We start from the raw sequence: 17,439 nt of genomic DNA, 5'->3' as shown, positions 1-17,439 counted from the left end.
AGTTCATGTGAGTACAGTGGCTCAATATTAATATTATAAAGCGACGAGAATACTTTTGGTGCGGCAAAAAAAAACAAAACAAAATAACGACTTATGTAGTGATGGCCGATTTCAAAACACTGCTTCAGAAAGCATTGTGAATCTGTTTGTCGAATCTGCAGTTCGGAGCGCCAAAGTCACATGATTTCAGCAGTTTGACCCGCGATCCGATTCATGATTCGATACACTGATTCATTTATGCTCCGATGCTTTCTGAACCAGTGTTTTGAAATGGTCATCTCTAAATAATTATTTATTTTTTGCCGCACCAAAAGTATTCTCGTCGCTTTATAATATTAATATTAAGCCACTGTACTCACATGAACTGATTTAAATATGTTTTTAGTACCTTTATGGATCTTGAAAGAGGAAGTGACATTGCTCCCTATGGAGGCCTCACAGAGCCATCAGATTTCAACTAAAATATCTTAATTTGTGTTCCGAAGATTAACGACGGTCTTACGGGTGTGAAACGACATGAGGGTGAGTAATAAATGACAGAATTTTAATTTTTGGGTGAACTAACCCTTTAACTTTCTCCAGAACCGTTAGAACACATCTATTGATGTTTCTATTGCACAAAAACTGTAATGTATGTTATTCCCCACAGTTATAACAAATGTAACATTTATCAGGTTTTCTGGTACAATCAGTACAATTGGTTGTTCATTCCCCTCTTGTGGCCAAAATAAGTATTACTATTAACATACAAATGTACTTACAAATAAAACCATTTAACCTTTTTTAAATGCTTTCAAATAAACATTTATTTTAGATACAACAGACATAAAATGAATTTCCTACATTATATTCCTGACATTTAAAGAAATCAATGTTTTCAGATCTGAAGTGACGTCATCACATGGGTATATGACTTAATGTTAATATGGTCTATAGATACACCACAATAATTTGGCCCAGCAAAAATTCCAGTTACATTCTCAGTAGCATCACAATACATAAACTGACTATTTGTGCTTAGACATTAGCTCTTCCAATGAAAACTCTCCACATGTACACTTAGACACACGTCCATCTTCATCATAACATTTCCATAAGCATCTCAATATCAAATATTAATCAACATCCCGCTGCTCTCATCACAACGCACAACAGCATTCACTGCGAACAGTGAATCCATAATATCTCTGATAAAGGGCTTTGGTCATTTCATTAACAATCTACCTTTTTTAATGTTGGATATGCAGATTACTGAAATGTTTATACACGAAAGATACATATTATAAACACTACTGCCACTGGTCTGAAGTCAAAGTCATCTATTGTGTATCAAGTTTATCAACTGAGTTCATCAGCAATTAAACCGCATGAGAATATTAATCATAATAACATGTACTGAGAATGATGGAAAATGTCCTGCATGCATGTTTGACGTTCATCATCACCCTTTTGGATTACATGGAAAAAGGTTGATATGACTGAAATCAGATCCTGGAGGAGTTATGCTGGCTCTATCTGACGCAAAGAAGTTTTTCCAGAGACCTCCTCCCTCTTGTGTCTGCGCAGGTATCGTATTGCCGAGAGCGCACTGACATTCGCAAGAAGAGCTGAACAATAAAAAAGCAGATATGTGTCATTATGGACTATTATTGCTTAATTTACTTTTTTTTTTCTCAGTTTGTTATGATGCAAAGCTTTCTACCAAGGCTTAACTTTTTCTTCTGTAAAGAAAATAAAATTAGTAAACACTGTCAAAACACAACTGAACGACTAAAGTAATGGCTCACTTGAAAGACTTTGAGAATGTAAGCAATTTATGTCAAAATAATAATAAGTATATTCATGAAACAAATATATATATATACCAGCTTTCCAGGTGTCTGCTCCTGAACCTGTCGATTTCAGCACCCACGAGGCAAAAGCAATACACACCAAGCACATGTCTGCCTGTTTAAGAGGCAAGAATGGGGCATCCAACCCTAAAAAAAGAGGCATTAAAAATCAGAACAACAGGGCAGCATCACTTAATGATCAACCAAAATAAATAAATAAATACATAATTGTATTCAATGACAAATTGGCTTTTATTATAAAAGGGTTTAATGGAGTGTGGTAAGATTTTTTAAATGTTTTGATTCTATTTTATTATATTTTTAACCATGAAATATTTTTTCAGGATCCCTTTGAGGAATAGCAAGTTCAACAGAACAGCATTTATTTGAAATGGAAATATTTTTTAACAATGTAAAAGTCCTACTTTTGTTCAATTTAATGTATCTTTGCTGAGTATAGGCAGAATTGACATTGAACAATAATCAATGACTATATCACAAATGACTGTATAAGTGGCCTGGTGTTCCTGGAGTTCTCTCTATTTTTACTTGAACTTCAAACTATGTTCATAAATTCTGGCACACGGCAGATTTGAGAAGCTGCCAAGCAGGAGTGTAGAAAGATTCGCACGTACAACCATTCCACCGGCCCGGGCATGGCTCTACTTGTGACTAGATACTCTCAGTCAGCAGATATTGAAAGAAAAGGGATGAGAGTTGACTAACATATGACTAACATAAATTATTTCCAGAAAATGTGGAGATACCAATGTATTCTCTCATTTAAGGGTCTCGTATGGCAGATAAAGTTTAAAGGGAGCAAATAAACCCTTTGAGAATAAGTTCTAGTGTTCAATTTCCAGTTTCTGTGTGTGCAGAATAATGTGTGGTAGAAGTTCTTACTTGGATCAGCAACAACTGTCTGCATCTCCATACACTTCTTCTGTTGCTCAGCCAGTTGCTGGAAGATGCTGTTCTCCAGGGTGAGAAGCAAGGAATCTGGGAAAGGGCTCCCATCAGGGCCCAAAGCATTAATAGGTTGAATGATTCCTTTGGGAAATGTCTTTACAGGGACAAGTTCCCTGGAACATTTATTGTCTTCAGGGATGGTAAAACCTGTGCGTCGTACTCTTCTAAGTGAAAGAGGGTTTGTCCAGAGGAAGTCACTCTGATCTTCAGAAAAGAAGTGCTCATACATGTCAATGGGATCATGGTTGGGAGACTTATGATCATACCGTGTCACTACCTTGATAACCGTGTTCTCATTCTCATCATCTTCGTCTGAATTCCCAGGGGAATCTGGGAAGAAATAGTCATATGCCTCTGGGAACTGAAGGTTTCTGTTAGCCGAGCGGGAGCAGGAGAAAATGGGAACCATTTTATCTCCACTTGACTCTTCCGCAATTGGATAAACAAAGCTTCCAGCATCAAACTCTGAGAAGAAATGTTCATACATCTCAGGAAGAGAAGTGCCTGTTCCATCAAGGTGTGACGCAGCTATGTTGTCTGCACGAGACGCACAACGTTCAGGTTCATCCTCACCGAACAGATACTGGATTATTTCAGAAAATGTGACACCACTGGTTTCTACTTCCTCTTCATCATCCGACAAGCTCTTTGAACCTGAAGTGTTCACATGGTAAAAAGGATCTATAAAATCATCTACCTCTGAAAAGATTGAATGCATAGAGGCATTTCTGAGTATTTGCCTGAATGGTTGAGCATCTAGAGCTTGCAGGTTCTGCACGCTAATGTTCTTACACATTTTTCTGAAACATTGTTGAGCATTAGCCGTGTAGAGATGTTCAGGAAGAGTGGTTTCCGAACTTATGAACACCATTTCATCACCCACAACCACTGGATCTGGATCATTCTCCCACATCACTCCACAAGAGCTAGGGATCTCACACGACTCGTCCTCTTGCTTTGAAGAAAATGGGGTTTGAAGCTGTGCAAGGTCTTCGTCCAGATCAGATATGTAAGACATATCTCCACTTAAGCGGTCCGGCTTGGAGTCATCAAAGTAACCAGAGTCTCCAGCATCTGTAGTGTCCACGATGATACCATCCTCCAGCTGGGTCAAAACGCTGGTGTGCTGGGTGTTACCAATTTGCCTTATACGCAATATGTCATTGATGGTTAGCTTCTCCATTTCATTCCAGAATGATGAGATGGCATACACAGGGCGTGGAAGATGATCTGCAGCATCAAGAGAAACACTTTCCAGATCTTTGGCTCCACATTTCGACTCAGCTGAGGAAGTGTACTTTATTTCAGCAAGTGTATTATGAGGCAACTCTGAAACATCTTGTGTAGGACCACTTATGTGTTCACTAGATCTGGTGGACTTGCCACAAAAAAGTTGTTCTTCACTGCCTGAAACATCAACCTCATTAGCACTGATGTCTCTCTTATTGTCTGATTCATCTGAATTCCCTGGCTTTATGGGTGAGGCATTCACAATTAATGCTTCACTAGTCTTATTTCTGCTATGACTTTGATCTGTTCTATGATAAATATTATCAGACATATGTTTCTCCGTCTTTGCATCTGTCTCATTTATAGCTATATTCGTGTTTATTTCAATGATTTGAGGGGTCGAATTGCTTTGATATTCTGAAATGTTCCTTTGAATACATAATTTCTGCTTTTGAGGGGCGTCCTGTGTAAAAGTAAATCTTTCTGGACCATTTCCATCCAAGCAAGTTTCTGATCCATCCATGTAAGACAAGCTGCTTTCTTTGGAGTCTGAAATTTCTACCTTATTCCTTTTGCTTGTCATGGTTTGTTCATTTTTAAATCCTGAACAGTCAGTCTCATTTCCTAAACAGGATAAATCTTTGTCCTCAGTCAATTTAAAAGAGACTACAGAGGAAGGAGGCTCTGTTGAATCAGCCGCAATGGAAATGTTGGGAGATAATAAGGATTTCCTCTGATATCCTGCATCAGAATTATCATTTAGAGGTGTTGATAAGGTCTCTCTAATACTGGTCCAGGTCTCTAAATGTAAAGAAGGATTAAATTTAACCATATTTAATCCACTTTCTTGTAAATTCAGAACTTTATCTATCCTGGGTAATGGGGGAATATCCGTTTTTAATTGTCCATTGTTTACAAGAGACATGTCATGCATGCTTTTGGACAAAGTATTAAAGCTTGTGTGTACAACTTCAGGCTTTGAAGGTATGGTGCCGAAATTACTGGTAAAAGATACTGGCAAACTTTTTGAAGACTTAAAATCAACTGAAGCCTCCAAGTCAAACATGTTTCTAGGCTGTAAAAGATCAGTATTTTGTGTTGTTTTAATTCTTTTTAGTGATATGTGCTCTGTCTCCCAGACATTTGCCGGAAGGTTATTCATCTCTTCCCTCTGAATGAATCTCTCTTCCTCAGATTCACTTTGATGGATGTGGATCTGAGCCTCATATCCTGGTTCTACTGGTTCGATACCAATTCTCTTCTTCTTCCTCCTCTTTCTCCTAAGATTGGAAGGTGACACTGGCATCTGACAGATTGCAGAATCTTTTGAGTCAAAACTGTTTCTGGTATCCGGTTGAGAAATATTTTGTCTTGCTGGAATTGGGTCTGTCATATCTTTCCTATTAACTGTTACCTTTTTCTCTTTGTCAGGTGGCTTTGTTTCAGGTTTCAGCTCTAAGTCTTTGCTGAGATCACCACATCTTCCCTGCTGCTTATCTTTCATTCTTACTGTAATTAGGGGAGTTGACAATGACTTCCCTCCAATGAGTAGCTCAGTGTTAGACTTTGATGCATCTTGTTGTGCATTAGCAGATTCAGGCTTTGTAGCTTTTTCTGAGGCTATATCACCCCAGGTATTAACCACACCCTGCTTAGCAATTTCACCTATAAAACAGGCCTCATTTCTGCCAGATGGACCAGTATCTACAGACAAAATATCCTGCTTATCAATCAAACCCTCCAGATGGCCTGTCTCCTCACTTCCCCAATTGACAACGTGGCTTTGTTTCAAGGGCTGTTCGTTTTCTGTGACACTTTTTAACTGCTCAAAGAACAGATTGACAGTCTGAAGGTGCAAGTCTTCTTCACTGCCAGAGAGAACCTGCTCTGGGCTACGTATTCCATACTTGCTGAGGTAATTATACACAGGTGAGCCCTCACAGTCTGGCGGGCCATCAATCTGAAGGTCTGGATCAGGCTCTGTGGATGCTGTGTCCACAGCCAGGGTCCTGTCTAGAAAGTGGCAGCCCATCTCATCAATGTCACTCATACCAGAGTCCTCTCGGCTGGCAAGCACTGGAGAGAGCAGGTCACAGTCCTCACACTCCTGAAAAAAACAGTCCCAGTCTTTGTCGGAGATGTGCACGCTGTATTCAAAGTCATCCATCGTGAATACACAGACGGTTCTGAATCTACAATTGAAACATTAACTAATCAATCAGTGACATGAATAAATAGTCTGTCTAAGCAATTACACAAAAATATGGATATATTTGAAAATGCATCACGGGAATGGCACAACCAATATGAACTGACAGGTAATTAAAGGCACACTATGTAAATTTCCGCCGCTAGTGTTCGCTTATTCAAAACACAGGCGTAGCTTGGTGACGCCTTGATTTCGCGGAATCATGGGAGGTGTTTTCTTTACGTCTACAGCCGGTGGAAAAGAATCGGGATGGGACTCGGGCAGAAATCATGTTCATGGATGAGATTATTAATGTTATTGTAGTATAAAAAGCAGAGCAGGGCCGAGTGATGTGTGAGCAGAAATGGAGCAATTGCTAATGAGAGACGAGCACAACACATCTCAAGAGCAGCAGAACTTTTATTATGCAGCGGTCGCCGCTTACGCTTCTTCCGGTCAAGCGTATGTTGGGTTAAAGCAGCGCTTTTTTATCATATTAGATACATTTGTGTGTTGAAAGTTGTTATAGTGCTACTCTGTGTTCGCTTGGTGGCTACTATGTGACACTTAATGCACACTGCATTAAGCTAGATCGGTATTAGACATGGTAAAACATGGTACTCACTGTAAATCAAGAAAATGAGACTTACAAAATAAGTCTTACAGTGTTGAGCTATATAACATGATTAGTTTTCTGTCGATGAATGTATCCATCCAAACAGTCACTCACCTGTCTAATAAAACACATAATATATTAAAGCATCTTTGGTGTTTCCATGGTTTCTACAAAATAAAACCGGAAACCGAGGGTAACGCGGATATAGGCGATAGGTGACGCACGGACACGGTCCATGTCCTGGTCAAAATTGCTTATTTCTCTGGACTTAAACATTCTTGAAAACATTTGGGATAATGTAAGTACACAGGTCAACAAAATATATAACATTGTTCTAGTGGTTTTTGGATATTTTAATCCCAAAAAAAAAATACATATTGTGCCATTAATCTAAGTCTTCTGATAAACTAGGACTATACGTGCTGCAACCACAAATTGTGATACAAAATCTTTTAAATCAAATTTACTCAATATAATTACAAAAGTTGTCAAGGGATCGTGGTAATTAATTACTATCTAACTAATATATATTTGTAAGTTGCATTAATGCATTACAAGAATCTGCATAGGTTTGCATCAGGAAAAAAAATCTCATTATAGTCAAATGAAAGAAATGAAAGGAAATTCAATCTGTTATCTGCATGGGCTCAGATGAAATCAGAATTGATTCATTGGAAATCAGAAAATACAAACTCAAACAAAAGAAAATGTAGAAACTATACAGGGTAAATTAATGTTAATTAATCACTATCAATCATTCATGTACTCAACCACAACTCTTTGAAAAAAACAACCGCTTTCCCTTTTTTTTATTCTCTCATTGGTAAAACTGCATGGGGAACCAAGTATGCAGAGTTCACTGCATTCTTTCACATTTAGATTTTTCTTTGGTGTGCACACTATTATAAAACTAATACTAAACTTAAATCAGAAATATGTACAGTACCTGTCAAATGGTGTGAAAGTACAGACGTCCCAGAGTAGTTAGCCTTTCACACCACTTCAGTAGTTTGAGGCATAGTGAATGCCCTTTGAAGTGTGTCCTTCTGAGTAAGAGAGGAACACCACAGGCCCTATGATTTGTTATAAATAGAACAGTGTTACACATCACGTAAAACACGTAGTACGCTCTCTCTCTCTTTGACACCTTCCACCAGCCACCTAAACAAATATGTACATCATGAACATCATAGCTTCTTGGCTGGCTCTGATAAAAAATCTACAGTATATATTACTATTGTATTCAGCCCTGAAAAAGTCACAACAGAATCTATCAGAAGAATAACTGGTCATGAAAACCATGCTTCAGTCGCAGAAAAAAATACACATTAGCAACAAAATGTTAATGTGAGGTTTTGAAGCTTTAGGTTGAATATGAGTTTATTTTTAGATAATTTTTTTTGTAATTTGTACACATTTTTTATAATCTATTTTTAATAATTGTAATTATATTGCAATAATACAATAAAATAATCAAATATATGTATATAAAATGTAAAGTTTGGTTCCATTTTATATTAGATGGCCTTACTATGTACTTACATTTAAATTAATCATTGCACTTATTACAATGCACTTATTATGTATATACAGGTGCTGGTCATATAATTAGAATATTGTGAAAAAGTTGAAACTTTCATTTATACTAGATTCCCTACATGTAAAGTAAAACATTTCAAAAGTTTTTTTTTTTTTTTTTAATTTGTTGATTAGAGTGTACAGCTAATGAAAGTCCAAAATCCAGTATCTCAAAATATTAAAATATTTACATTTGAGTTTTATTAAATTACCATCCCTACAGTATAAATTCCGGGTATCTCTTGTTCTTTGAAACCACACTAATGGGGAAGACTGCTGACTTGGCAATGGTCCAGCAGAAAATCATTGACACCCTCCACAAAGAGAGTAAGTCACAGATGGTCATTACTGAATGTGGTGGCTGTTTACAGAGTGATGTATCAAAGCATATTAAATGCAAAGTTGACTAGAAGGAAGAAACTGGGTAAGCAAAGGTGCACAAGCAACAGGGATGACCACAAGCTTGAGAATACTGTCAAGTAAAGCCGATTCAGACACTTGGGAGAGCTTCACAATGAGTCAAATGAAGCCGGAGTCAGCGCATCAAGAGTCACCACACTCAGACATCTTCAGGAAAAGGACTACCAAGCCACTTCTGAAACAGAAACAACGTCAGAAGCCTCTTACCTGGGCTAAGGAGAAAAAGAACTGGACAGTGGTTGAAAGTCCTCTTTTCAGATAAAAGTAAATTTTGCATTTCATGTTGAAATCATGGTCCCAGAGTCTGAAGGAAGACTGGAGAGGCACATAATCCAAGCTGCTTGAAGTCTAGTGTGAAGTTTCTGAAGTCAGTAATGATTTGGGGGGCCGTGACATCTGCTGGTGATGGTCCATTGTGTTTTATCAAGTGCAAAGTCAATGTAGCCATCTTCCAGGAGATTTTGGAGCACTTTATGCTTCCATCTGCTGACAAGCTTTATGGAAATGCTGATTTCCTTTTCCAGCAGGACTTTAGCACCTGCCCACAGTGCAAAAACCACTTCCAAGTGGTTTGCTAACCATGATATTACTGTGTTTTATTGGCCAGCCAACATGCCTGACCCCTGAATCTATGGGATATTTTCAAGAGAAATGAATGAATGAATGAATGAATAAATGAATGAGGGATTTATATAGCGCTTTCATATGTACAACTGTACACCCAAAGCGCTTTCCAATCATATCAGGGGTCTCTCCTCATCCACCACCAGTGTGCAGCATCCACTTGGATGATGCGACGGCAGCCACAGTACAACGGCGCCAGTGCGCTCACCACACACCAGCTGAAGGTGGAGAGGAGAGAGAGTGAAAGAGCCAATTCAATGGATGGGGATTATTAGGAGGCCATGATTGGTATGGGCCTATGGAGGGAATTTGGCCAGGACACCGGGGTTACACCCCCACTCTTTACGAGAAGTGCCATGGGATTTTAATGACCACAGACAGTCAGGACCTCGGTTTAACGTCTCATCCGAAGGACGGTGCTTGTTACAGTACAGTGTCCCCATCACTATACTTGGGCATTAGGACCCACACAGACCACAGGGTGAGCACCCCCTGCTGGCCTTACTAACACCTCTTCCAGCAGCTACCTGGTTTTCCCAGGAGGTCTCCCATCCAGGTACTAACCAGGCTCAGCCCTGCTTAGCTTCAGTGGGCAACCGGTCTTGGGCTACAGGGTGATATGGCTGCAGAAAGATGAGAAACAGTCGATCCAACAATATACAGATGATCTGAAGGCTCAATAGTGCCTCAGCAGTGCCACAGGCTGATCACTTCCATGCCACACTTCACTGATGCTGTAATTTGTGCTAGGAGCAAGTCATTTGCTGTAATATGTGCTGCCGACCAAGTATTGAGTGTACAAATGAACATACTTTAAAGAACTTGAAATTTTCTGTTTTGAAAATCCATTTTTTGATTGATCTTAGGAAATATTCTAGTGGATTTTCTACTGGATTTTGGACTTTCATGAGCTGTATGCTCTTATCATCAAAATTGAAAAAAAAAAAAAAAACTTTTGAAATTTTTTACTTTACATGTAGGGAATCTAGAATATATGAAAGTTTCATTTTTAAAAATAATTTACAATAAAAAAATGAACTTTTTCACGATATTCTAATTATATGACCAGCACCTGTATGTTTTTACATTGTACTTATATTTTTAAGAATACCTGCATGTAATTACATCTGTAATTAATTTCTGTAATTACATTTATAATTACACTGTTGACCCATTCCTTACACCTTAAAGGTGCAGTATGTAGGATTTCTGTCCGCTAGAGGCCTATTCAAAACAAAGGCGTAATTTGATGACGGCAAGATTGTACGGGGAATCTTGGGACATGTGGTCTTCAACATTTGAGATATTATAAGTACTCAAGTGAACAAAATATATAACACTGGCTTAGTGGTTTTTGGATATTTTACTGCAAAAATCTTACATATTGCACCTTTAACCCAACCTTAAACCTACCCATAACACCAAACCTGTTCCTAACCGTACCCGTACCAGAAAGGCACTAAAGACATTGTTAAAATAATTGACATGACTGCAGGGGTTCAACCTTAATTTTATGAAGCGACGAGAATACTTTTTGTGTGCAAAAATAAGGACTTTTTTCCACAATATCTTCTCTTCTGTGTCATTCTCGTACGCTGTTTACATCCAGCACATTCAGGTTCTACATCAGAATGCTGACTTATTATTGGTCGGCTCCTCACAGGAACAGCGTCGGCCAAAACTGAGACCGCGTTCTGACATAGAACCTGGAAGCACTGGATGTACACAGCGTACAAGAATGACACGGATGTGAAGATATTGTTGAATAAAGTCTTTTTTTTGTTTTGTTTTAGCACACAAAAAAGTATTCTCATCGCTTCATAAAATGAAGGTTGAACCACTGCAGTCACATCGACTGTTTTAATGATGTCTTTAGTACCTTTCTGGACCATGAAAGTGCTGTCTATTGAGGAGTCAGAGAGCTCTCGGATTTCATCAAATATATCTTAATTTGTGTTCTGAAGATGAACGAAGGTCTTACCGACATAAAGGTCAGTAATTAATGACAGAATTTTCATTTTTGGGTGAACTAACCCTTTAAGGCCACCTAATATAAAGTGGGACCTATAAATAAAATTGCTTATATATCTTACAATACTGTAGTAGGGTATAGGCTGTTATTTCATGTTAGCTTCCAATGACATCCAATTTGGTAACTACATTTTTGGTACAGGTTTAGTGAGGAAGCCAAAGGATTGTATTGCTTGCAGTCAAAAAGATTCCATCAGCTGACTGACACTGTGGAGGTCTCTCAAACTGGAGGTCATATGATTGTGTCTGTTGCCAGCTTTCTGCTGTGATATCATGTGTGTATGCAGGGTCTTCTTTCCCACTGCTTAGAAACAAGTAATGGCAAATGCCACTCAAGGTATTAATGTCATAGTCAGAACACATTCACATTTTGATCATTTGACCCTGCCGTGATGGTCTGACTCCTCACCAGTGCTTAAAACATGTGCTGCATATTTTACAAGGACAGTACAGAAAGAGACACTAGGACACCAGATCATGCTTTTAAACAAATCCATCAAGAAGTAACATTTTACAATGACTTCAATTTGAGCAAATAACATGAATATACATGTATCATCTGTACAAAATTGCTCGCTCCTATGCAGCCCAAGGCTGTATATGGCAAATGGGGTCCGAAGTCATGTTTAGAGACATCAAGATTATAAATGTAGACAGTAGGATTAACTAATCTGCCCATTTTGCAAAGTGCTATTAAGTCATTATGATATTAAGATAACAGATCTCTCATTATCCCGTTATCTACACAGATCCAAGCGGTGTCTCATGCCTTCTGCTCTTTCTCTCTCACAAAAAGTCTGCACAAACCCGACAGACAGTCAACGAACAAACTGAAGCACAGTTTTATCATTATTTTACATGTTATATTGCAAAAATTAGATGTGAGAACCAAAGACTATGCATCAAATAACAAGTTAGTAGTGCTCTAAGTCCCTTTTCTTTCACAGAAGGAATGTTAAGTCTTTTTTTTAAGTGAGAAGTTTGCTTGACATTCAGACCAACAAAACCCACTTTACATTCACTCTTTTAATTATTCATGACCTTTATACATTTGATTCTGGCTTCTGTGGGAAAACATTCCAATTAACCAACCACAGACTGGGCAAGCTGCCCAGCGAGGTCCTACACTATCAATTCATCTGAGCTTTACTGAGACAGAGGGGGGAAAGCCTTGTCTTGTGAGTTTACTGCACCTGGGGCGGTGGGCTGTCTGAACGCGGGTGGGATTCTGTTTTCATCAACAGGATTAAGCCCAATAAATCCGTTTCTGGGATTAAGATTGGGATCTGTTTGGACTACTTAGCAGTGGCTAATACAGTGGTGTTTCTTCTCTAATTGTACTGCTGTTTCAGCTGCAACTATTCATCGCCTGACTTTTCAATCTCTTGTAAATAGAAACACCCAGGTCAAGTGACCTGGGTTTTTCAACAAAGCATGGCATGGCATCTCCTCTTCAGTTATGCATGTGACAAAAGACAGTGTTACGGTATTTGTAAAAAAAAAAAAAAAAAGTAGAAAAAAAAAATAAATAAATTCATGCTTGTCTGTTCTGGAAGCTTTTGTCATTGTTGCAAAAAATGTTAAGAGTCTTGTGTTTAAATGAAGTAGCTTTACATGGGCATCAACTTGGTCTGTGTCTCCGATACCTACAGTTTCCTGAAAAACTAAAAACTCTCATCTAGGATTTGCACACAGGACCCCTTCATGTAATGCCATTTTTCAGTGGTTCATGTTCAGTGGTACCTTCACAATGTAAAATGGCTATTTAAGACACTTAGATATTGTTAAAATCAATAAAACTAAGCATTACATCTCTGCATACAAGGTCTAAATCAGCCTTTTTTACTCCAATTAACATTCGAAGGCCCTGATATCAGGGGTTAGACAATGAAACTGAAACACTGGCCAATATAGTATTATAGGATTCATTCCTATATATTCTTTGGTAATCTTCACTAATTTTACATTCCATCAGTAAGAGCAAAGTGTAAAGTTTGAATTAGCTGAGCAATAGCACAGCTGTACATAAAATATTGCAATCCACACAACATAATGGGAGACATATTAGAGATCAAGAGGACAAATTGTTGGGGCGCATCTCGCTGGCTCATCTGTGACTAGGACAGCAAGTCCTTTGTGGTGTGTCGAGAGATATGGTATCCAGGGTTATGTTGGCCTAACTCCACGCAGCAGGACGAACCACATCCAACAGGAGTAACTGTCATTGCAAGAGGAAGCTGTCTGAAAGGGACTAGGTACTAACCCGGATTGTATCCAAAAAACATAAAACCACAGCTGCCCAACTCATTGTTAAATGCGCATCTCAACTCTCCGGTTTCCACCAAAACTGTTGGTCAGTAACTCCACAGAGTCGATATTCATGGTCAGGCTGCTATAGCCAAACCTTTGGTCACCTGCTCCAGTGGCAAATGTCAATTTCATTGGTTCTAAAATCTTGGGTTGTGGACAGTGTGAAACACTGTTCTCTGATGAGTCCACCTTTACTGTCTTTCCCACATCCGTGAGAGTTACAGTTTGGAGAAGCCCCAAAGAAGCTTAACACCTGAACTGTTGCGTGCCCAGACTGATGGTTTGGGCTGTAATATCATGGCATTCCCTACTGTGCTTGTTGGTTGTGTCACTGCCAAGGACTAATGAACCATTCTGGAGGACCATGTGCACTTAATGGTTCAAACATTGTACTCTGAAGGGAGTGTATCAGCATGACAATGCACCAATACACACAGCAAGGCTTGTGAGGGAATGGTTTGATGAACATGAAAGTTAAATTAAACATCTCCTATGACCTGCACAGTCACCATATCTAAATATTTTTTAGCCACTTTGGGGTATTTTAGAGGAGCAAGTCAGAAAACGTTTTCCTCCACCAGCATCACATAGTGACCTGGCCTCTGTTCTGGAAGAGGAATGGCTCAAAATCCTTCTGGCTACTGTGAAGGATGTTTATCTGTCATTCCCAAGACAAATTGATGCTCTATTGGCCACAAAAGGAGGCCCTTCACCATACTAAAAAATTATTGTAGTCTAAACCAGGTGATTCAGTTTCATTGTCCAACCTATATGTATACTCTGCTATTTCTGTTGTAATAAAAATAAATAAGCTCAAAAATATGATGTCAGTTTAATTTTGTCATCAAGTGTTTTTAGCATTTTAATTGAGATTATGTTAATATAACTAAATTTAAATATTTTTAAGAACTGGGTCCCCCTGGAAGTTTGCCGAGGCCCCCTGGTTGAGAACCACAGGTCTAAAATGAACCTTTTGTCCTACCTACCTGATCATTAGATCATCTTACCAATTATTACAGTTTATTTTAATAATTTCTATTAAAATATATATATACTTTTGTCTCTGTGAATGTGATAATAGAATTGCCACATGGAATTTAGAGTTAGTTTCACCATGTGCCATGTAACTGCATGCATGAAAAGTCAATTGTTCAGATAACAAAATTGTTTGTAATCTAAATTCACAAATCAGTAACATATTACTGAAACATATTACTAAATATTTCATGTAATTATAGTGGATGTTTTACCAGTGACAGATTACTCTTAGACTAGGCCTACTAATTAATGTTAAAAGCATGAGATATTCTGAACTAAGCAACCACATAAAGGAAAGATGGCAGCCTCTAGTTGTGCTGCACTTTCAGGAGACCGCACCAGCTGAGCAACTGCCACTGGAACTTCCTCCAGGCGTTATCCTTTTATTTAATTAAACCATAGTGTTCAAAGTCACCAAACAAACAAATGTGCTTGCACTGCCTGCATAATGTATATCTTGTTTTTGTGGGAAAACCTAACTTACACAACCAACAAGCACATTCTTCTGTAGAAATACGAGACAAGTTACCTCAGGTGGGCCTGCTCGTCATTCCCAGTTAGGTGACCTAAAAACGTTAACGTACATGTCGACAGATTCTGTCAACATAGGTACTGTATTGTGAGAATGTGCCCCACTTTGTCCTGTCGTTATCTTTACCTGTGACCGGAGGCACTAGAAAGCATTTACTGACAGACAATGAGGGAATTTGACGGGCCGGTGCTCGGAACTCATCCATGCACGCGGGAGCAGATGACAACAAATGCGCATTGTCCCGTGAAAGCACCTGAGCTCGCTGTGATAGCGGTCACCAGGCACACTGAATACTACCTCAGCCGTGCTTTACTCAATCCCATTATTTACAGAAGGTTGAATGCCCTTTAAGGAGGATAGAAACTGCTCAATTCAGCTTATCAGTTATAGGTTTACTTGTTGATTGACTGGATTTGCGACATGAGTGTCAGGTTTCCGACTAAGCGCACACACATAGGCTGCTCAACATAAAATTACTTAATAATAAAAGATTAAAATGATCTTAATTAATTATTTAATATTAATAATCGTGTTCGTATTTTTTCATGTTAGGCTTTTTCAGAAAAACTGCAAAAACAAAAAAACAAAAAAAAACATATTTTGGATTTTTTTTCTCTTTTTTTGTGGGAAATGTTTTTTCCTCTGACTAAACTTTTGAAATGTTTTTTTTTTCTTTCTTTTTTTTTTTATTGTAACCTTTCTATTTGAAACATAAGCCTAATATTAACTATTGGCCACAAGGTGGCAGCCGAGAATAATCTTACAGCAGAGGACTGATAAGATCGCTTAGTGTTCACAATATTTCGCTTTTCTGTTCCCAGACAACATTTATCATGTAACTTTTATTTTGTAAGGCATGCAAATAATACCACCTTGTACCACCTCAATTTCCTGTTATTATCACCAGCTACCCAGGTGAAAAAAAGTACATTTCAATAATGTACTTAAAGTGCTCTATTTTCGTGCAATTTTGTACTTAATATACTAAAAGTTCTTCTTTAGTACTTTTTAAGATCATCTAAGTGTACTCAACTGTGCTATTTTGAGACAGCATGAAATATGAACTAAAATGTGCTTTTAATAGACTATCTCTGTATTTAAAACATGTATTTAGATACCACTTTTAGTACATTTGAATACATTATTGAAATGTATTTTTTTCACCTATGTATTTTATGTATGAATTAATGCCTTTCAGTTCATTTTGCTTACTTATATTTCAATTACACAGAATTGCATTATTTATTTTTACATAAAATAAACAAGTTTTATATTTTATTATCCGTCCAGTAGGTCTTGTTTAATGACAGTTGAATGTTTCCCCCCCTTTCAAGTATAAGGCAGTCTGCAAGACATAGTTATCATTAATGTTTTTACACAAAGCTCTGTGTCTTTACATTAAGTACAGAATACAAAAGATAAATACAGCCGACTTTCTCTGACTCATAAGTTTGGCTGTGGTCCACAATGAGCAGCGTCTCACTCAGCAGAGGGCAGGCTGTGCTCCCCTCTTCCAGGCCTGGGAGGGAGGCTTCAGGGAAGGGTCTCAGACCACAGCCTTCCTCTTCATGATGAGTCATTTCTGAAACATTAAAGGTCATACAGGCAGGAATAGGATGAGTGTTATTTTTAGTTTAATAACCCACCTCCATTGTCCTGTTACAAAAATTTTGGATGACTGTCTAATATAATCCCCATTATTCTTATCAAGGACTCTGCTTTTAGTACAAATTATGCTTTTGGATAAAGTACATAGGAAAATTTCCCCGCAGTTTGGATAAGCGTGTCAATTAATACTAAATTATGTCTGACTGAAAATTCATCTCTTGTTTTTTTGCTAGTCATCAGGCTCACACGTCGTTTCAGTTACTTATCAGCTTTTCATACAGACATGTGGCCTCCATATGTCACAAGATGCAGGGAAGCTGGCCAATTAGCAAAGTTAACAACACACAATAGAATATGGTGTGATAATGTGCAATTGTTTCCTTAAAGAACAAGGTTAAGGAATAGTTACACCATAGACAAAGGAATAGTGAACGCACAAAAGAAGAGTTACTATTATAATACT

General features: G+C 38.1%; 1 protein-coding gene and 1 pseudogene across 2 annotated transcripts; both read right to left on the bottom strand.

The window, feature by feature from the left end:
- Positions 1-797: 797 nt before the first annotated feature.
- perm1a (PPARGC1 and ESRR induced regulator, muscle 1a) lies at positions 798-7,879 on the bottom strand. Of its 2 annotated transcripts, none has more exons than XM_067371420.1 (4): positions 7,782-7,879; positions 2,736-6,138; positions 1,866-1,979; positions 798-1,607 (listed from the first exon to the last, which is right to left on the bottom strand). In XM_067371420.1, exons 2-4 carry the CDS (start codon positions 6,079-6,081, stop codon positions 1,501-1,503), a joined length of 3,567 nt encoding a protein of 1,188 aa, XP_067227521.1. In that variant the 5' UTR covers positions 6,082-6,138; positions 7,782-7,879; the 3' UTR covers positions 798-1,500. The 2 variants fall into 2 exon arrangements, with proteins under 2 accessions (XP_067227521.1, XP_067227520.1); XM_067371419.1 differs by having other exon boundaries at positions 2,736-6,223; positions 7,782-7,867.
- Positions 7,880-9,971: 2,092 nt separating this feature from the next.
- Positions 9,972-10,088, bottom strand: LOC137010102 (5S ribosomal RNA; annotated as a pseudogene).
- Positions 10,089-17,439: the final 7,351 nt, after the last annotated feature.

Source organism: Chanodichthys erythropterus, chromosome 20 (assembly GCF_024489055.1).
Source record: "Chanodichthys erythropterus isolate Z2021 chromosome 20, ASM2448905v1, whole genome shotgun sequence".
NCBI lineage: Eukaryota > Metazoa > Chordata > Actinopteri > Cypriniformes > Xenocyprididae > Chanodichthys > Chanodichthys erythropterus.
The sequence above is the reverse complement of the archived record's forward strand: the minus strand, read 5'-3'. Positions and strand labels throughout refer to the sequence as shown.